The sequence below is a fragment of the Anguilla rostrata genome, chromosome 5 (assembly GCF_018555375.3).
Source record: "Anguilla rostrata isolate EN2019 chromosome 5, ASM1855537v3, whole genome shotgun sequence".
Lineage (NCBI taxonomy): Eukaryota > Metazoa > Chordata > Actinopteri > Anguilliformes > Anguillidae > Anguilla > Anguilla rostrata.
In genome coordinates, this window is record NC_057937.1 from 52,171,959 (window position 1) to 52,194,846 (window position 22,888).

At 41.1% G+C, this 22,888-nt stretch overlaps 1 protein-coding gene across 1 annotated transcript; it reads left to right on the top strand.

The window, feature by feature from the left end:
- Positions 1–17,012: 17,012 nt before the first annotated feature.
- On the top strand, positions 17,013–19,304 carry LOC135255629 (myoblast determination protein 1 homolog 2-like). Its single transcript, XM_064337061.1, has 3 exons — positions 17,013–17,782; positions 18,065–18,143; positions 18,416–19,304. Exons 1-3 carry the CDS (start codon positions 17,273–17,275, stop codon positions 18,652–18,654), a joined length of 828 nt encoding a protein of 275 aa, XP_064193131.1. The 5' UTR covers positions 17,013–17,272; the 3' UTR covers positions 18,655–19,304.
- The last annotated feature ends 3,584 nt before the right edge of the window (positions 19,305–22,888 follow it).

Here is a 22,888-nt window from a genome sequence, read left to right on the forward strand (position 1 = left end):
GGCGAAGGAGACCCCCTCCGGAGCGCTGCGGCCCCCAGCCCCGTTGCGTCTGTCATCGTCGGGGCCTGATTGTCCCGGCCCGCGCTTTGTTCGCCCAGAGTGGGCATGCTTTGTTTTACGAGGTCGGTGCCAATAAACCACCTGGCGTGGTGCCCGCGGTAAGTGCCGTGCAGGCAGGACGGCGCCTCCGATACTTAAAACAATATTTAATGTTTTACATCACTGGGGGACCGTGGATTATTCGCCGGAGTTCCTCTAAATCCGGGGAGCAGGAAGGAGCCCAGCATGTGGTTTTCCAATACCGAGCCAGAGAGAGCGATCCTGGGGATTACGCCCAGCGATAAAGGGGCTGGGTGGCGGTGACCCCAACACCTGATGCTCTCTGGAAATGAGCAGCGTGAACCCACAGCACTCTGTTAGCGTCGGATATCTGATAAAACCGGGGATGAAAGATGTGAAAGACGTTTCTATTAATTTTCATCTTTAAAAAGGTTTTTGAAAGTGATATTATTGCTCAGTGAAAGCCATGGCAATGGCACTAATGAGGGTCTCATGCATGCTGTTTTGAAAGAAAAGGAAATGACACGGACCAAATGGAGCCTGTCATGAGGAAGGCCCTTTTGCTTGTTCCAGAAAAGAATCTCACATCCTTAAAAAAAAAAAAAAACTTTTAAAATATTAAATAAAAAACCGTAAAGTCATAATAACAAATGGTACAGTGCTAAGCACAGTTTTTTAATAGGGCCTATGACCCCTGGATATAACTTCATGTTTTCCCGCAACATAACGATAATCACATTTTTCCCCCCTTTTTTACGAAAAGGTTAAATCATTTTGTTTTAAGAAAACAATGGTAGATCTTTCAATTTACAATGCCATGCCAATTCTGTTAATGCAGCACATTTGCTTTTATGTGCCAGCATCATTTCAAACTACCGTTCCTGAGAAGACCGTGTGTAATTGTGACCAGTCGGGGGAGATTTGGCAGGCCGGTCAGGTGATGACAGGGATATACCCCATGATGCAGCTCATGCACGCCAACCTTTTTCATTCAAATACGCTGCTGTGAAGCTCAAAGTTTTTATGTGGGAAACTGAACATTTGGACGCGATTCGGTTCAGTGACAAAGTCGGGATCTTTGCCCATTTCTCCATTTTTTCCCCCTAGAACCTTACATCACCGGTATCTGATTTGAGCCGGCTGTTTCTCTAATAGACTCTGAAATTCCTCAAAAAGAGCTTTATACTCCAGGGATTTCCTAACCTTGTTCGACCATGACCCAGCTGAAGAGCAAACACATTTCCGAATCTAACCGCAGACAACTGTGTTCAGGTAAGGAAATACAATGTTTTAACGGACATCAAAACAACCGAATGCACATCGCAACTAGCGCAGTGCTTGTAACAAGTGCATTGCTAATTTAAATTTGGAACATGTGTCTCACGACCATTCTCAAACGCTCTCACCACTGGGTCCTGTCCCACTGTTCCACTGATTCATGTTTTAAATTCAGTTGGACCGTGTAACTTTCATGCAGCTCGGAGACTGGCCGAGTAGAATATATAGGAATGTAAACAGAACATGCTAACACTTGAGGAAGAGAGGGTATAAAATCACGGAGCCCCTGTCTTGAAAAATAATCAGCAGTTGAATTGGAATGCACTTGTCTTCATAACCCGAAGAAATTGAGGTGTATCCTGCAAATGCACAAAACCCCATGCTCAAGTTTCACAAGGATTTGTGCGGTCGGAATTGACAGGGAGACTTTATTGCACTGCTAGCTATAAACACAGAGGCTGTCTTTTTTCTCTTTCCAACAATACGTGCCTGTGGCTGACTTTATCACGGCCACGCTTGAAACTGAATTTAGTAAATCTGGAAAATTTAAACAACACATTATTTCATGTATTGAGGCGAGACATCTCAAGCACTCAATGTAAAATGTCTGATGAGTTGAAATGTTGTAAATTATAATGTGTGCCTATGTTCGTGCCATAGAACAGTAGTTCAAACCTTAATCTGTATATATCATACAACAATTACCCACCATAAGCACAACTGTATTATCAAAGCTCAGCCTAGGGGCCAAAGAGGCTGTATCATATATTACCAGTACATGCATAAAAATAAGGGATAAATATCACTGCCTGCATATGCCTATGATGACTAGGTTTGGGTTTCACAATATAAAAATTGTGAAATTTCATAATTACTTTTTCTTGTGTCCATGATTTCACAAAAATATGGCAAAGCATTAACATCCTCTGGGAACAGCACAGTGGCAGTCATTCTGTGGGGTAGCCACTTTACATGGCAGAGTAAGATGTTTTAAGTGTACACTTCAAATTTACCTTTATTCAGTGCATCATACTGTAAGTATGCATCAGAAATAAGCAGTACCACAGAAACAAACAGCACAAAATATATTTATCTCATTGAGTATCATTCATTATAGGTTAGGAGATAGACACAGGTTGTTCTTCAAGTCCTATGTCATCAGCAGAGTTTGACTAATGGGGATTTGGCACTTAGTGTGACATTTGACATTTATGTGTGAAATCTGTTGATACGTTCTTAATGTCCCCTTCATCACCCGATAGACATGGATGCTAGAGATAGCTCAACAAGCATTTTGATTCAGATCAATTCTCCTGTAATGCATACATTTGCAATGTCCTCTCCCTGCCTCATTAAAGAATTGAATTGCCTCTTTCTCCTCTGATGCCTGATGAATGATTTACCAAATTGTCTGTAAGGGAGCCTCCCCAAAGTTGGTAAGGCCCCCCACTTACCGCTAACTGGCTGGCATAGGCTCACACAGAGAAGGAATTCCACCCATGAGCTACAGATTGCTACATCAAATGGGAACCTTCTTGTTTTGTTGATATTTACCGGCATCTAAAACAAGCCTGGTTACTTTAGCCATTTGTACACAACAAAAATGTAGCTAAATAGACCACCAGGAGAGGGGGGTAGGGGGAGGAGCTTTGTTTACCACCCATGAAACAGACATTTTGCATGCCTACCAGTGCCCCAAACTTTAACCACCTGAGCCAAATTTAGCTCAGCCAGAGTGTCCCCTGCATCACGTTCACACCTGCTGCACCCCTAATCCCCCAGAGACGTCCCGCTTCTGCGGGTTCGGACAGTTTAACGCCCCGTCTAACCCGCTCGCGCATCTGCGTGGGTGTCCTGCTCGCCTCCGCCAGAGACTCCGTGTGACACTGGCAGTTTAAAGGCCACTGTTTACAAAAAATATTGCATCACTGTGATCACAGAAAAGACCACAGCACTGGCCCCATTCCGTTGTTCTGTGACCACAGCGTCCTGCCCTACAGTCCCTTACGATTAATCTCAGGATGATTCAAGACCAGTGCTACGCTCTGTGATCTACTGTTTGTAAAAACTGTGATTTATCTGTTTAAAAGCTTTTATCACAGTACTGTCCTTCAACTTGTAATAGGTTTGAGGCAATGTCTTTTTGTTTTACAATTTGCCTTTTAACCCAGAAAGTTACTGCCTCACATCAAATAAGCTCCTGACTCCACACATACCAGCACTTAGCATCTGTGTTGCTCAAACATTCCCATTTTTACTACTAATTAATAGTGCGATCTCGGAATAACACTAAGATATAATTTCATTAATTGCTTTGAAAAAAAATAACTAAAATCACTCCAGAGAAATGGATGCTCCGACAGAGTTGAAACAGATGGTGGAAAAAGCAGATTAAACCCTGTGAGACAATTACGCAAAAAAAAACGGCTTAATAGTTTGGTGCAGAAAACAACGCGGCGCATAATGGAGATGAATGGAGAGCGGTGAACGCTGAGCGGTGTGAGCCGAGGTTCAGCGTAATTACGCCCAGGGAAAAGGTCACTGCGCAGCCCGGGAAGCGCCGTATCCCTGGGTTATGAGGGGAGGCCCCCGATTACTCCTCCATTTGGGCTCTCGGTAATGTCCGCTCCGGGTGTGCGGCCCAGCCCGACTGCGCTGGGGGATGGGTGGGGGGAGACCACACAGGAAGCCCAATTACACTCTCTGGTTTTTCCCCCGTTGTGTGTGTAACCCGGGGTGTAATAAAGCTCGTGAGGATCTCTCTCGCTCGTTTTTGAAGGTGAGGGTCGGATCCGTGAGGGCAGAGAGCAAACGTACACGCACGCAAAAAGGGGAATGCTCCAGCTTTGTACTGCAATGTAATGGTTGTGACAGAGAGTAATCTCTCGACTGTCCATCCATAACTATGCACTATGCACATTGCCAAAGAGGGAACCCTTTGTCTCTTTGGAGGAAGAGAATTCGTAGTATGGCTAGCACAGAAACAGGAGCGAAACAAATCAGTGGGAATCAAACTTTGGTTGCTCTCTAGAAGACATGCTACAGGCAGGTGAAATGAACATGAACATGAAATATGGTAAAATGCCTAACAAACAGTGCTACTGTCCTAATTCAACACAGCCCTCTTTTATCAGAAGGGAAGAAGAGAGGATGAGCCCTTCACAACTCATGGGCTTATCAAAAAGATCCACCTTTCCCCTTATGATATGACATTTATTAGAAATGAACTGAGCTGGGGTCAGTGTTTGTGCTCTGAGGTCTGAGGGCAGAAGTCGTGTTCAGTGTTAGCGGACTGGGGTCAAATTTGGTTTTAGTGATGGTTGTTTCTGCCGGACTCTGGGTGGGCTGTCGGGTGGAGTGCCCCCGTGTTTGTGTTGTCTTAGGGGCTCCTCTTAAAAGTGTATGTCGGGGGGTAAGGGTGGGGCCTCTCCAAGCCCCCCCCACCCCCAACAGACCGAACCTCGCTGTCAGGAGAGGAATGGCCCCCTCTGATCTACTGCCGGGCCTTGGTTACTCAGGTGGAGGGTTCTGGGGATGGGGAGGGGGCGGGGGGCTGGATCACAGCAATCCCATGGTGCTCCAGAGCAACCACCAACCGCTGAGAGAGAGGCGCTTAAGTAGTGTTTGGTTTCCTCTGCGTATCTCATAGAATTACATTGGCCTTTAAATGGCTGGATGTCTCCCTCCAGACCCCTTCCCCTGTCCTCATTGCCCTCCACCCCTGAAGGGGTCTTCCTGTGTTGCCCTGGCCTCTTCACGGGGTTGTCTGCTATCCTGTGACACACTGCGGGGATCGCGTTGCAAACACAACACAGGGGCACCTGCTACCTGCTTGTTCTCAGCTCCTGCATGACCAAATCCTGCATGACCAAACCAACACCAGTAGCCGATCTGGGCATTGCGTGTGTGTGTGTTTGCATGTGTGTGTGTGTGTGTGTGTGTGCACGCGTGTGTGCATGTGTGTGTGAGTATGTGTATGTGCAGGTATGCATATTAGTGTTTATGAGGACATGCTTGAATGCTTTCTATGTGTGTGCACTTTTCTGAAAACGTGTGTTTACACAGGTTTGCATGCGTGCATGAGTATGTGAGAGCGATTGTGAGAGGTCTGTGTGCATGAAGAGACAGTCTGTGTGTTTAATAGGTGCATGCATGTGTGTGTTCACATGTATATGTGTGTGAATATGCACATGTTTGTGCAAGCGTATGTGGCTGTGTGTACAGTGTGTGTATGATAGCCTGTTTTATTAGCATCGCCTCATCAGCTGAGTGTGGGAAGGCAATAGCAATCAAACTATTGCTCTGCAGCTGCATCGCAGGAACCAAAGCAGATGAAATAATGGAATAAGCATTTTTACAAAAAGCCAGTGAATAAAGCCAGAATATGTTTTATGGTAATATTTTAATTGTGATAAGGCTCATTTTATGTGATCCCAGCACTTTAGGTGAATTTGAGAACGCTGGCTCATTATACCCCTTTCCCACTGTAGAGCTATAACCAGGCTGGCTCATTATACCCCTTTCCCACTGTAGAGCTGGAACCAGGCTGGCTCGTTATACCCCTTTCCCACCGTAGAGCTGGAACCAGGCTGGCTCATTATATCATTTTTCTATCTTCTGGATAGCTGATTTTCATTTCACATTCTGAGGATTGAATTGGTTTAGTAAGCCACATTGATACATTTTCCGTTGTATGATGAAGGCTCGTTGGCTGGCTAGTCAAAATTAACCAATCAATGATCTCTCGTCATCAGTACATTCAGTGTAGGCCTGCTCAAGATTTGAGCAGTGTTTATACCTAAGCAAAGAGAACTGCAGAGTTTTCCACACAATGAAAGTTCAGCGTAAGGAAATATGAGATATAGCAGATGAATTGTGTGTGCTTGAAGAAAAATAATTTGGAAATGTATTCACTAAGTAATACAGGGGTGTAATACAGGGGTGGAAAAACACACATTGCTAGTGATCATGACTCTGCTCACTTTCGCAGGCATCGAGTTTATTTATCACTGTTTACAGAATTTGAAACAGAAGTGAAACCCCATCCACCGAAAAATCCTGCTGATATCGACACTCGGGCCTCAGGGCTCAGCTCACAGGCATTCACACCTCAGACCTGCAGGAGAGACATCTCCTCTGTCTGAGATGCTCGCGCTAGAAACATGACTATGGAACATTTCATCAAAGGGAGGGTTTTAATGTCCTTCCCCCCGCTCGGCGCTTGGCAGCACGCACGGTTCACCCTTCATCGCCGGCTCTTTTGCAGCCAATCAGTCGGCAGCAAACAAAGAGGGAAAACAACTAAATATAAACTGGTTGCTAATCCTTTTTGTATGGAGCTCGGGCAGACAGTGACGCTTCGAGTAATGGTTGATCCATTTCTGCCGCATAACACGGCAAATTGCATTAGACGCTGAAATAAGGCGGACTATATTTGTCTGCTTTTAATGAGGAATGAAGAGCGAGCTTAGCAGTGGCGTAGTTTTTTTGATTACGGAGTCTGGCAGAAAGGCATTGTGGGCTGTTACTAGTTACTACTTTGCACACACGTTTTTACCGGTCAGTGTCAGCATTTTTAAGAGTTTATGTATTTGATAAAAAGGTGTATCTAAACTGTCAGAAGTATAACAGCCCCTCTCACAGATCTACTAAACTGTCATGAAATGCCGGAGAGCAGCCCTCCAAACGTGACACAGCTATAAAACTGCACTATAAAACGGCAGCCAACTCCGGAGCAGAAGGCCTGTGGCGTCAGGTACCTGCAAGTGAAACGGGAAGGTCCGCAAAGCGAGCCCTCGGCCGTTCTGATCATTAATTGTATTTTCCCTGCTCCGTCCTCCCTGTCCTCAGCACAATTAGCAGAACTCAGATCTGGGTTCGAGGTCTGTTGATGACATTACAGAGCATCCTCATTAGACAGCTGTCGGCCTCGAGGGAGGGGGGCGGGGGGCTGGTGGGAGGGGGAGGGGGGGGGGAGCGGGATACGCTGATACGTTTCCCAGCTGTGCCGTCAACCGCAGGCGGCCTTCTTAGTATCGTCATTAAACAGGACCTGTCACTGCAGGACAACTTTCATCATTCGGCTTTAACCCAAAACACCGCTCCTGCAAGGGAAAGGGCTACAGACAAATAAAAATAACAAAGATTAAAGAATATAATCTCACGGGAGGGGTAGCAGGGTCTTTTTTTAATCAGATGAGTTTACTGCTTCACACATTTATAAACGGGGGATGTCAGCTCTTAATGCACGTTTCTCCTCTCTTTTTATCCACTCTGCCTGTTTCCTGCTCTCTGCGCTTTTAGTTTCAGTTTTCAAAGCAGTTCAATTTAGAGTTTTCAACCCACACTTAGCAGGCTCTGCACCCTCGCAGTTTCAGCGAAAAAACTAAAGGCCGCTCTGACCAGCAGATGTCTTTTGCTTTAATCTCTCCCGAATACGATCGGATTTCACGCTCCAGAACGAGCGGACATCGCCAAGGCGCTTCGCAGTGGCGTGCCCACGGTCGGCGGCGCACAGCTCAACCGCTGCACAGCCTCAACCGCTCAACCGCTGCACAGCCTCATGTGCGGCAGAGAGGAGTCGCGATCGCACAACGTTACAGGGAATGAATACAGGGCTCCCAGTACATCCACACAAAGTTAGCACAGGGGCACAAACCACCATTTTAACTGCCAGCACGCACCGAATCTGTGCCACAACGTGACCATGGGTATTTCCTAACTGAGAAAAAAAATTCATAAGCTTTTTACAAAAATGTTCAATTTTTATTGTTTATTGAAAATGTTCCGTATGAGAATACATTTCAACTTTGGGGCCTTCACCAGTGTCACATGGTGTCTTTACAGTTTTTCTTGAACAGGTCACAGGTACTACAATAAGTGAAGAGACAGGTGGTAAATATTGATGATTTTCCTCTTTAGAGTCCATCTCTGCCACTCTAAAAAGAGCAAGTCACTTAGAGCCCATCTCTACCACTTGAAACACTGTTTCAAGACTCCAGAGCTGTTAAATAAGGGCACTGTTTTGAGCTACATGGTTCTTTTTGCACACACTGTGTTTGACAACATATTATCACCACTCAACTTTTGGTGTTTAGTTTCATTCAGCCACTGAAATGTTTTCTGTGTGAATTTTATACTTTAAGCTTGCATAACGAAGGATGCGAAAGCATGTGCGGGACACCAAGACCTATTTCGGGTCTTGTGAAACAAAACAAACAAACAAAAACGGAGTACTTGGTTTCCTCGGCGTATCTCATAGAATTACATTGGCCTTTAAATGGCTGGATGTCTCCCTCCAGACCCCTTCCCCTGTCCTCATTGCCCTCCACCCCTGAAGGGGAAACAGAGTAAGGATCTGGGGCCAAATTATCAGGCATTGACATAGCACTAAAATCAGAATTCCCATTGCGGTTGTTGATCACCAGTGGTTAAAAAAAAAAAAAAGTATATATGTGTATGTGTTTGTGTGTGTGCGTCTATATGATGGTTCACACTTAATCTGGGACAAAAAAATGTTGATAGGGTTCAGTCTGGCCAAGATAGGCCAGGCTCAATCATAGTGGATTCACTGCATACAGGGTTATTTTAGTCGAATGGTATACAGTAGTTGGTTGGAGCGGTGATTGGAGTGGACACAGTCAGGGGTCTCTGCAGGGATCACCCATGCTGCTGCGGCTGGAGGCGTGCTCGAGCGCTCACGCCCAGCTCCCTGGGTCCCCAGCGTCCACGCTTCTGGAGGGGTGGAGGTAACCCAAGCCGTAATCTCTGTGTAATGTAATCCACAGCGGGACGGTGTCGCTGCACAATGCCCGTGTTGTAGTGGCGGGCCGAGGAGGACGCCTGCAGTCATTACACTCCGGAGCAGGTGTGAGGGGAGACACCCTGCCTGTTATACGCAAAGCGCCTCACAGTGTGTGTGTGTGTGTGTGTGTGTATTCATGCATGCATGAGCATTTTAAGATAAGGTAAGTCGTGTAAACCTTTTTTTCTCTTCTACACATTTACATTTCATAACCTTTATGAAATGATTATGAAGATGTACGTATTAAAAATATCACTGTAAATATGATTTTTGGTCCAAAATGAAAAACCTCAAAATGGCTGTGGACATATGAAAGACCTTTTAGGCCTGGATTCCATTAATTTTTTTCCTTAACTTTTCTCACAAAAGGGCATTTTCATTGTTTCCTTCAGAAACACAGAGTGGAAAATAAACTATGCGTACAGTATAATTGCAGTGAGTTGTGTTGTCTTGATTTCTTAGTGAATGAACTGCAGTCTTTGAAAAGTGTTCATTTTCATTATTAACATAGGTGGTCATTTTCTGAGATGCAGATGGGTAATTTGATTGTTATTGATGTATGGGATCATCAATCCACCCCTGAACATTTGTCCTCTGCATTGAAATGTGACAAGTAAGTGTGCTGAATACACATTTCCTTTCACATAAATTAATTTCTGACACCCAGTCCAGTCTGGGTAATTATCTCCATGCCCCCAGGGCCTCTGGGTCATGTCGGGGTGCAGGTTCTGTTGACCCCCCACTTGAGCCCGGGCCTGGTGTACCGCTTTTGTACCACCAGACAGCGGCCGTCCCTCAGGAGCCCTCAGCCCCTCCTGTCTGTCATCTCAGACAGAGCGAACAGACATGCAGGTCACCATGGAAACCTGAGAGTTGTTCTGGTGGTGGACACTGAGCCCCAATGACGCAGCCACTGACAGCACTATGGCAGGTCATCGCTCTCTATACCCGTGTATTACGTGGTAGAATGGCTTCACATGCCGCGAGCGCTGCAATGTCCTCGTGTGGCGTGTACAACGGCTGCTTGTGACATTCCCGTTGGGACATCGGCGTGTGGCATGTCGAACAGCTTCACACGCCATGAGAACTGTGATATCCATGTGTGATGCTGGAGAACGTGTTGTGTGCGTACTGGCGTGTCCAGTATCCATGTGTAGCCTAGTGTGTACAAGGACTTTGTCTGCTCGTTAGTTCCGGAGAATCTCACAAGCAGCTTTTGCACTGATATGCGGTGCAAGGTGTTTTGTCTAAATTTTAATAAATATGCTCAGACGTGTTCAGTTACATTCTCAAGACTTTTGTAACATGAGTCCTGGGGGCAGTTTTCTTTCAGTCAGTCTTCCAGAAAAAAACTTGTTTATTTGAGAAAATTAAGCTCTTTTAATATACGTCATTTTTTCCATGGCAATGGAAAAAAAATGTTTACGCCGTGAAATTGAACTTATTAACGTAGGCCTAATAAAACATCCGCATCCTAATAAAATATCCAGATTTGCTCAAACTATATGCAGGTTAGGCCTATGGGGCATATATGCCACTCCAGAACACTAGAAATTGACAGCAACATGCTACAGCAGTAATTTTTCGGATTTGGAGGACTTGGTTGACGCTTTACGTGCTTTGCATGTAAGTAGGCCCACAAGTTTATCTATTAGCGCAAATACGCAGACACAGAGAAGACCTTCCAGTAGGATTTTGACGTAAAAGTGATTAAACGTTCTACGTTTCTAAACTTATGCCTACTGCAAATAATATGAGAACAAAGCGCGCAGGTAAATAGTATACATGAAAATGAAAACTGAGACCGAGTAGTGAAAAATTAACAAGGCCAGCGAAACTCTGGAGTGATGTGAAACGTACTTGACCGCACGTTTCTGCGGCCTTGCTATCAGTCAAAAATATTTTACTCAAAGACTTGCCAGGCAGCTAACAGCATAATTATGGGAATGGTAAAACACGATGTTCATTTAAAGCATCAATTAAAAGCTCTGTATCGTCTAAACCGTTAAACGGGCTATCAAATTAATATTTAATATAGAAATGAACAGACACCAAATCAATAAAATTTAAATAAAAAAAAAATCAGATTATGGTGCTCGATAGCCTAAAACAAGCGAGACACCAGAACAAAAAATTTATCGTGAGAACTGGCTGTCCCTATGGCTGGCCGTATTGCTTACTGTACGCTACAGTGTCGATATCGCTTGTCAGCGCCAGCTAGGGGCTCTGCGTCCAAACGATCTTGCTGTGAGACTGTCTTCTTCCCCGTGTAATCTACTCCTACACCTATAGTACAGTGTTAAAATACTCTATATATAGTAGAATGTTGACGGGTATCGTGCTAGACTGAAATTTGGCTGTACTGCAAATTTTAAAAGTTCGACGTGTAACGATGGACGTGCATATGAGTCATTTATTAAATACGGCAAGAAAGCCCTCAAGAAAGATCCTCTTTTTCCCCCTCATGTTCCTATGTGGTCAACATTTGCATCTAAACAGGAGCACGTGCGTGTAAGTTGCAGGGCAAAGCTTTCTTCTCAAGGTTCATCACAAAATAATCATGTTAATAGAGAGACCTGCAAGTATGACGCCAATAGGTGGAATTTAGGTGGTCTGAATATTGTGCAGTGTCAGTACGGAAAAAAGCTAGTCTTTATTATCTGTGTGCCCATCGGCAGGTGAGGTCTATAGATGCAAGTGAATGGCACTGCAGGAGACAGTTTTTTTTTTTTGTAGAATTGGAGGAGCTGAAGCAGACGAGGCTGTACATCTACCTGTGCTGGGGATTTTAGGGTTAAAGATGCCCATGTCATATTGCAGGCACCAGTGTGACCTGAACTTGCTGCCAGTCTCTCCTGGTGAGACACCCACTTTCACCCTGTGTCTTTGCCAACTATGCAAACCAATCATAACTCTCACTCGTCAGTCTCAAATATTTTCCCTAAATACAATACTTTATGAGGCGTTCTTCGCATATAAATGCTAAACCCATCAACTTTAAATGTATGATGTGTTGCAAGCTGTCGCTGGTCCAGATTTTGTATTATTATTATTATTATTAAATAATAATATGGAATGGAAACAAATTAAGATATGTCCATTTTTAAACATTTTTAAACATCCTGTTTAGATGCAACATTTGCATCTAAACAGGAGCACGTGCGTGTAAGTTGCAGGGCAAAGCTTTCTTCTCAGTTTTCATCACAGAAATAGATTCATGTTAATAGGCATGGGAGGCCTGCAGTTATTGACGCGGAATAGGTGGGGAATTTAGGTGGTCTGCGTGTAATGTATTGCTGCAGTGTCAGTACCTGGGGGAAAAAAGCTAGTCTTTATTATCTGTGTGACCATTTCTGGCAGGTGGAGAGATCTGATTAGGATGGCATATGAAATGGCACTGCAGGGAGTGACAATGTTTTTTTTTTTTTTTTGGTCAGGAATTGGAGGGGAGCTGAAAGCAGACAGAGGCTGTATCAGTCTACCTGTGTGTGGGGGGATTTTAGGGTTAAAGATGCCCCCATGTCATATTGCAGGGCACCAGATGTGACCTGAACTTGCCTGGCCAGGCTCTCCTGGTGAAGACACACCACACCTCACCCTGCCCTGTTCTTTGCCAGACTGATGCAAAAACACAATCTGATTAATCTCTCACTCGCTCAGTCTCATATTTTTTTCCTAAAATACAATACTTTATGAGGCTGTTCTTCCGCATATAAAATGCTATAACACATACAACTTTAAATGTATGATGTGTTTGGCAAAGCTGTCGCCTGCGTCCAGATTTTGTATTATTATTATTATTATTAAATAATAATATGGAATGGAAACAAATTAAGATATGTCCATTTTTAAAATAAATATAATACATATAATATGAATGTTCATTCTTTTTATTTTCCTGCTTTTGGCTGAAGAAAACTGGTTGGGCATCTTGTAGATTTTTACATACCATCTCATTTTCAACATACCACCAAAAATCCCCATTTCAGAGGGATAGAGAGAGAGAGAGAGAGAGAGAGAGAGAGAGAGAACGAGAGAGAGAAGCAGAGAGAGAGAGAGAGAGAGAGAGAGCTGACCTCTTGAATGGACTTGAACGTGAGAGGGAAGTATGCGCGGGGTAAATATAAACCCGGGCTTTACCAGGATCTCTGCTCTAATGCCTGTCAGGGTGTGCATTACCTCTGAGTTCCGGAAAATTGGGGAGATTAATGTAAGAACGGAAGGACAGCGCATTAATTGTACAACCAGATGTACGATGCGGTATTTACTGCCGCACTCGCGTCCTTTTCTTCCCTGCTTTTTATTAGTCATGTTAAATCAATCATGAAGCGCTGCGATAGATCCATCAGCGGCGATGTGGGACGCCTCATTATCCATGAATACATATATGCATAAATAACATACATACATGCAAACATTCACATACATGCATACATACATACACCACATGCATATATACATACATACAGTACATGCATACATACATACATACTTGTATACTCACACACACAGTACTAGCATAAATTATGGAAACACAGCATTTATAAACAGTTTGAGTTTGATGATTAATGCAATATTTTGCAACAATTTATGTTTAACAGAGATAAATATGTAATGAATGTAATATCAATATAAAACAAAAACGAAGAGTGAAAAACAAAAATGAAGTGTCATTTCCATTCCTGGTCAAGAAAATAACTAATTTGAATACATTTTTACAGATGAAAATGGCACAGAGAAACAACTGCCAAAGAAAAGGCACATAACGATTTTAAGAACCTCTTTAAGCATATTATTTATGCCAGTACTGTAAATCTATGCATCTATCACATAAATTTTATGGCATTTTTACATAGTTAATTTTAACTGATCATTAAACATTTCTCCACAAAACACAATTTAGTTTTGTGAAAGAGAATTTGCGGACCAAGTACTTGCAGGCATTTGTGTAAGCAGGCAGGCAGTCCACAGAGGCCCAGAGCTTTTGTGGGTATTTTATTTGGGGCCCCCCTTTTCATTCCATGAGATAGTTGGGATGGGGGGGTTACATTTGCAGACTGGGGGTGGGGACATATTTCAAACAGTAGTTATTAAAAGAAGGAGGCGAGGCCTGTATACACTCAGTGGGTATCTTGCATAAAGAACAACAGCACAGAACTGTGAGGTGGGGGGGGGGGGGGGGGTTAGGATGATCCCAAGGGCCCTGACTGACAGGGGCCCTCAAAAAATATCAGAACATAGGATTAAAAACGTATTATTTGTCAGTTACTGAAGTAACTGGTGGTGGGGCCCAATGTAAGACATTTTTATGGGGTCTAAAATTCCTGGTGGCGTACCTGCATGGAATAAATGTAATTAGATGTGGCTAGTGAGCTTTGGCTTGGGTACTGTCTAGACTCTAGAGTGTATAAGTATATATTTGTTATTATTAGCAATGTGCATAAGCTTTTTGTCAATTTTGCATTTAAATGCCTCTCGAATATAAGGTAACTACTTTATTGCCTTTTCCTAAAATAAAATCAGTTCATAATTGATTCTTCTCAAATAATGATAATACATGTGCTGGACATACAATGAGGAACAGTAGTTTTATTGCATGGAGCTGGTCACAAAAAACATTACTTACACTCTTGTGTGCCTAAAAAGGCAGCTGTGTCAGTTGTGAAGGGACTGGTTCATTGTTTGCTTTTTGTGTTTTGTTTTTGTAATTAGTTCTGAGGTCTGAAATCGCAAGTGTCAATCCTAGAAAGGTGCTGTGAGAAGCTTTGCTCGAGAGTGCCTGTGGAAGTATTCACCAATGCTCTGTGGTTTTTATGTGTTACTCAGAAGGGTCCAGCTATTCCTCATTAAAACAATAGTCTAACAACAATTAACGTTATTCTTATTATTATTATTATTATTATTAATAATAATAATAATAATAATAATAATAATAATAATAATAATAATAATAATAATCATAATAAATAAAAACTGTAATTGTAATTGCTATGGTATTTCTTGCGTTGTTATTGACTAACATATATTCATTTCTCTAATCTGTTTCAGTTAATGACGTCCTTTTTTTCCGAGGCTGCAAATGCAAATTTTGTCATCATCACTCAAATATTCAAATGTCCTAATACTAATACCTCATCGTGATGCTCTGTGATAAGATACTAAGGCAAGCGCATTTTTGTTTTGTCTTTCTGTTTTGTCTGCATGATTGAAACTTTTGTATTGACAATAATTTCATGATTAACTGGAATATCATCTGTTCAAATGTTAGAAATAAAAATTTCTTTACTTCTCTTTTGTGTACATTGACGACGACTTACAAATGTTATTTAAACATATTTTAGCATATTATCTAGGCTACATTAGTGCAGGGGATACCTACCCAGTAAAATGTCCACTGTTAATTCAGCTCTAACAGAGTAGGTTACATATAAATCCAGTGCGGCCCATGTGCATTCTGTAAGGGTTGATTTAACACTGGACAGTTAACTGTGTTCGTAATTTATTTATGTATTCATTTATTTATTAGGACTGCTTGATTACATAGTTCATTGTGGTCATTTTAACGGGAACCCCCTCACACAGAAGCGCTAGATTACGAATTGTAAAGTAAATAAATAACAATTAACTACATTTAGAATTTAAGATTTTTGGAATTTTAAATTTTATTTAAAATAGTCTATATGTGCGCGGCTTTTGGTGCTGCGCAATTTCGGGAAGTTTAGGAAGTGGGCTATTTTGACTCAATATCGCCATCTTTCGTTTCATGATTAGTTTTCCGTCTCTCGTCGCCATAGATGTTGTCAACGATATTAATGATTACATAATTTAAAGTTAATGATACATGTATATTGTGTTCGTCGCCGTATAGGGCTACCTTGCGAAATAGCAAACATTTGAATGCGAATTACCTGTTTTTACAAAAGACCAAATGGTATTACCAAGAGCCGAATGAAAGTCTATATTTAACGAAACGTTTTATTATGTAAAGAAACGTTTTCTTATTTCACTAGGAAATTTCCACGTCTGCTTATTCTAGCCTTGAGAGACTTTGTATATATTTTACTGGAAATAGGCTTTCATGACCCTGCACATCTAAATGCATTATTCAGCAGTACATATTTATTTCAATTTAGTAAAAAATTGTGTTGAAACCAATAAATTATACAGGTTTGAATTGGTTTAAATTAATTGTATGGTATTGTTTTCAGAAGCTTGTTAACCTTGAACTGAGCTAAACTTCATATTTTCAACGTCCTTTTCTGCTGTTTTGACTGCAATTTTCCAAAACAGAAGTAATTTGCTAATTTATTTTGTGGGGAAACTTATGTCTGAATAGACTACGTAAACGGTACAATTGTAATTTATCTATTTGACTATCTCAAGTAAAATTTAAATACTAAACAGCCAAAATGTCAATTTACAATACCTATATCAAATTGTATTCAATAACATAGTATTAATTAATACAAGTATTAATAAGATAGACACAGTGAAATTTTCCGTTAAATGAAATCTCAATATGACATTTGATCCATATTAAAGTCTAACACTTTTTTAAATTTAACACTGTTTTTACTGATTAGGTCTACTTTAACAAACCACCCTAAACTTCCTGTTGGTTCCAATAGGATGATAATGATAATTTATCAGTTTTCATTGATTAATATGGCTAAACTTCACTGTAAAGTTTAATTTTTTTAAATCTCATCTCAAAGGTGCCATGATGGTCATTTAAAGTTCCGTGAAATTGCTCACAGCGTGACGTGCGAGAAGGCTCCGCCTTGCTCACACTCCGTGTCTCGATTGGACAAACAAGAGAACTCTCCGAAACCAAAAACACGCCCCCCGAGTTGCGAGGTAGCATATATACAGCCCAAACATTACAACTGCAATAGGAACCGAGATGGTATATTCCCAGCTGGATTAGGGGCAGACAATTCGAGTCTCTTTTGACAAGTCAGCCTTCTGGGGGAAAAGGACCATTCTATAGATTTTGTTAAAAACCTGTAGTTTAAAGAATAACATATATACAGTGATTAGGTTAGCCATCAAAACTTACAATCCAAAAAGATACAGAACAAGAGACAGCACATCAAATACAAGTTAATCTGGAGTAGCAAACAAAAAGCGATGGAGCTGTCGGATATCCCTTTTCCAATCACCTCTGCAGATGACTTTTACGACGACCCCTGCTTCAACACAAGCGACATGCACTTCTTCGAAGACCTGGACCCAAGGCTGGTTCACGTGGGCCTACTGAAGGCTGACGATCACCATCACAACGAAGACGAACACATCCGCGCTCCAAGCGGGCACCACCAAGCGGGTAGGTGTCTCCTCTGGGCATGCAAAGCCTGCAAAAGGAAAACCACCAACGCTGACCGCCGAAAAGCTGCCACTATGCGGGAGAGAAGGCGGCTCAGCAAAGTCAACGATGCTTTTGAAACCCTGAAACGGTGCACATCCACGAACCCCAACCAGAGGCTGCCCAAAGTGGAGATTCTGAGAAATGCCATCAGCTACATCGAGTCCCTGCAGTCCCTGCTCAGAGGGCAGGACGAGAACTACTACCCGGTGCTGGAGCACTACAGCGGGGACTCGGACGCGTCCAGCCCACGGTCCAATTGCTCAGATGGAATGGTGAGTAATACAGATAACATTAATTAAAAGGTATCTGAACATAAACTCTGTGTTTTCGATGCAATGCGTGCCTCCATTAGTTGATTTTAGGTGGTTACATGATCTGAAATTAAGGGCAAAATATTACGCACTGATTTCTGTATAGCCTATTCATTGAAATAACTTCTAATGTGTATTTGTTTATTCCATAAACATTCCCCCTAGTGCTCATGAATTCTGAAAAAAACAGTACATGAAGCAAACTTGGTGTTGACGGAAAACTAACCAGCTTGTATTTTTCAGATGGACTTTAATGGCCCAACATGCACGTCAAGGAGAAGGAACAGCTACGACAGCACCTACGTTAACGAAACGCCAAATGGTAAGTGTGAACGAAGAACTTAATTGTGACCGCTTACCTACTGTTTAGGCACCAAACGAAAGACGAGCTTCAGTCTTTTCCACAGTTTATGATGTGGGATTTGCTACTGGTGAAAAATGCCCAACAGTTACACGTAACAACGCAACATTACTTACTGACCCTTGACCCACTGCCCATGCGAGTTATTTGAAACTATGAAAGAAAAACTGGTAGAAAATTTGTGAAACAGTTGATTCATTTGTGACTTAATGTATTTATTTTACTTTCCACAGATTCCAGATGTAACAAGAGTTCAATCATTTCCAGCCTGGATTGCCTGTCCAGCATCGTGGAGCGAATTTCGACAGACACCTCCACCTGCCCCGCATTACAAATCCAGGAGAGTTCCGAAGGCAGCCCGTGCTCTCCTCAAGACGGATCCGTCCTGAGCGACCCGGGAGCAACTGTCCCGTCCCCGACCAACTGTTCCCAGCCCCCTCATGATCCAAATCCCATCTATCAGGTGTTATGAAGTGTCCGGGCGGTTCACAAAAAGAAGACACTCGAACTAACAAACATTCTTGAATACAGAAATATTTCTTTAAAAAATGAAAAAGGAAACATGGACTGGGTTACAGAGTTGCTGACTAAAAAGAAGAAACTGCTTAGTTTCCATTATTTTTTTCCAACAATAGAACGGTTTCCAATTCCCTAAAGGCAAAGTATCCCGATTCAAGCCATGTAAACTTGTCTATCCCACACAACGTGTAAAATTTGTAGATCCATGTTATTTATGTTATGTATTTCTGTGTTTCGTGATTATAACAACTTTGGGTGACCGGTATCATGCTATTTGACTTGGCTAGACACGGGTTTCCAAATATGACGTATAAGAAAACCGAAAGAGCATTATTTCTGTGCCTTACACATTGTTCAGTATATTCTATTGGTGGTGGTTAAGGATAAAAAGCCAAAAAAATCTAGAAAACGAGGACCATTTTTGTACATTTGTAAATGAGAACTGCTTAAAAATCAAACAAAATGTTTAAATATTTAATGTTGCTTGTTGATAGAGACGCTTGGTTTGTTGTGCCAGATGTTTAACTTTATATTTATATATCTTTAAAACTGAGTGAATGTTATCGTTTTAATAAAGAAAGCTATGTGGCTATTTATATAAAACATGTGTGTCATTACTGTTCACTTTTTCCTGGAGAATATTTAAATGATTAGACAACTGACTACAAAACCAATAATAATAATAATAATAATAATAATAATAATAATAATAATCTAGAATCTTTTTCAAGGAGGCGACAGAAACATTTTAAATGGCTGATTCGTCTTGTTAAATTTCGGATATGACATTCATCTCGAATTTATCGCACAGTCTTTGTCACAAACTTAAATTGCACATATTCTTTAAGCAGGAAAAACTATGTATATTGCATGTGGAAAAAAAAAACGTAAAAATGAGAAATTCGACGGTAGCATATAAAAGCACACACCGTTTCGTTTTATATTCTAGTTTCAGGTAATCAGGCCTTTGAGATCTTATTTCGATTGTTTTTTTACGTTTTGCCTTTGACTTTGAGAAATAAATGTAAGCATGTAGGCTATTGCATTACTACCTTGTTTATTACATTTTAAAATGTTTATTCATATATTATTCTCACCTATATCCATAAGTTGACTGTCATTGACATAAACATTGTTGAGAATCATGAACATTTTATGATTGTATGAGTACCTAAAATGCACTCATGAAATGCATTCAAAGAATATGAATTAGGCCTATTTGATATTATTTAAGCTAATGAAACGAAGGAATTATGGAAATTCTTAGTGAGCAGGCTGAGAATTTAAATATACCAGTGTAATTTCCAAAAATATTGAATTCTCTATTTTTATAATGTCGTTTGCTTCGTAAAAACAGATTGATTTGATGAGAATTTATTTTAAATGCTTCACAAGTCAATGAGCGGCGCTTTGATACTTTGACAAAACGTTTATTTGTAGCGTTGTTTAATCCCAGTACGAACTTTTTACCAAAAAAAATATATATATATATTCTTCATATATTAAATATGAAATTGGCTATTCCACATAACATCAGGATTATCAGGAAATTATTCTAACATAAGGTGAAAGTAATAGGCCTATTAAAATAATTTCGCATTTATTTTTAGCCCGGCAAATGCCAAAGGTTCTCGCATGGTCCATTTGGACACGGGCTAATTTTCCGCAACGTTCTATGAACATAGACTAAATCTCTTGATTTAGTCTAAGCGATAATACATCTCGCTGATCGAAACATTCTGAAATGCGCGATGTTCACAATCACCAGTTGATCAATTTATGTCTTAATCAGGGCTGAGTCAGTCTGTATGTAGTCTGTTGCACTATGGCAATGATGATGCTGATGATGATGATGATGATGATGATTATTATTATTATTATTATACGGTAAAATATTCAGTGTTAAATTAGCCTAACTCTTACAGAGTATATATGGTCCTGCTATGGTCCAGCACATGCTTCCACTCGTTTCTAAACGCCAAAGACAAAAAGTTATTGTAGTTTGATGGGAGTTGATGTAAATCTAATTTGTGTTCACACAAGCATTTTCCGGTTAATTAACACTTTTCCATTAATCTGACTTCATACATACGCTATTTTGTTCCGAGCCAAAGGGCCATTGAGCCAAAGTAACAAAGCCAAAAGGCTGAGTAACCGTATCCTGCAATAATATGCAGAATATCAAATGACCTTGTTGTTGCGCTTTATGCAATTTACAAGGGATTGCATAAAGGGTATTTTTAAAGGATATCGTTTTAGAGCGCGTGATTCATTGGAAAGTGTAAACTTGCTTCCGAACGTTCTATGACATTCCCTGAATCAAAATGAAACCATAAACTTGTCAGAATAGACTGCCATGAATTGCCGGGTTTAAGTTATATGTCCTTGTATGTTCCATTGTTCCGAATGTAAGAAATGTACCAATGACATATATTTAATGAGCCTACCTGTAGTCATTTCAATTCATAATATTGATAACTTAATATGTTTTATCTATATTATACATATAATGATCTCTTGTTGATAGTATAACTGTATCGTTGATTTAACACATTTTTGTATTTTAGAAAGCGTACCAAATCCATCTTTTCACCGATATGTGCTTTGATGTATGGGGAGGATGGACTGAATTTAATCTGGTGATTTGTGTAAGGGCCACAAGCTGGAAAAGACAACACGAATTTTTACCTGTTGCCAAATGTTATTTCTGTCCAGAAAATTGGCAACAGTCGTTTAGTGGATCAGTAACACCCTCTTGTGGGAAGATGAAGTAGTGCCACTTCGTACCAGCGCAATATGCCTACTTGACCAGTTTTTGTTTGTTTGTTTGTTTGTTTTTTTGCAAAGAACACTTTGCTGTTTTTGTTCTTTTCTGGAACGGGGCATAGTCAAAGAAGAATTACGAATTGTCTAAAGAGGTAGATTTGGAGGGTGTACCAAAAGATGTATAGTCTTTACTGCTGCAGCTCATTTCTGAAGTACTGGAACCAAAACCTGCCATGCAAATTATGATGATGATTATTATTATTAGCCTTTATTTATACAAGGCTGAGCACACATACTCTTTAACAACAATGCCCTGTACACGATATGATCACTAACACTATATGATGAGGCCAGCCAGTTTGTCTCCACGATGTGACCTGCAGGAATTTAAACTTGCATTTCAATGGTTATCCTCCAGGGGTCCCCATAGGCACTCCAACGGTGCAGTCAAGTGGCTAATTGTACAGTTGATTGTCTAATTGAGATATTTATAAAAACACTTAGTTGATCTAATATGAGGAGAGTCAGAATGGAAAGTGAACACGGATGGAAGTTTAAATGCTTCCATCCGTGTGTCTTTGAGGCAGTGGACCTCACTCCTGGTCAAGGAGAGCCACAGGGATCTCTATCTTTCGTTGTTACTCAGCACTTGAGTAGCACAGCAATTGATCAGTTAAAGCAGCTGATTACACAGTTAAATCAGGTCACCAGGTTGCTTGGGTCTGAACTGTTTGCTGATTTTAAGGGAGAAAAAAAACAGCAGACTCTGTGGTTTTCCAGGACCAGGAATGAGTATCAATGAAGTTAAAAGAAAAATGCATCCATTTAAAGGAGAGGTGTTCAAGCTTATTTGAAAAATACTGGTGTAGCTGCAGGTTTTTGTTTTAGCCCAACCCTGAGACACCTAATTCTACTTAAAGTCTTCATTGAAGATCGTGATTAGTCATTTAGTTGAATCACGAATTATTATTTTATTTAACTTTTTTCGTGCAAGTTAATTGTTACAAAACTGCTCTCATTTTTAGTGTGGGTATTTCCCACTGCTTCTAACAAAACCGATCAGCATGTCTACAGCAGTAGGTAATCAAACAGTTTTTTTTAACACAGAAGTGTCGCTTGCAAACATTCCTGTCAATCATCATCTGTGCTTAATTAGTGGCAATTACTTTATCAATTTACATTATTGAGGTGGTACAAATACAATAATTGTTTGAGAAGGGGCTTACCAAAGAGGCTATTGCAACCTCCAGCTGGCGAAGGACTGAAGTACAATGTAAGAAATCGCAGGGAGACAAACTGGTGGCCCTATATATGATCACATGTGGAGGACAAGGTTGTAAAATTATCAAGGCAAGATACAGTAAGGGTAGTTCAGAACTGTCCCAACTAAACTAGTTGACTACCCTGAACTGAGTTTAACA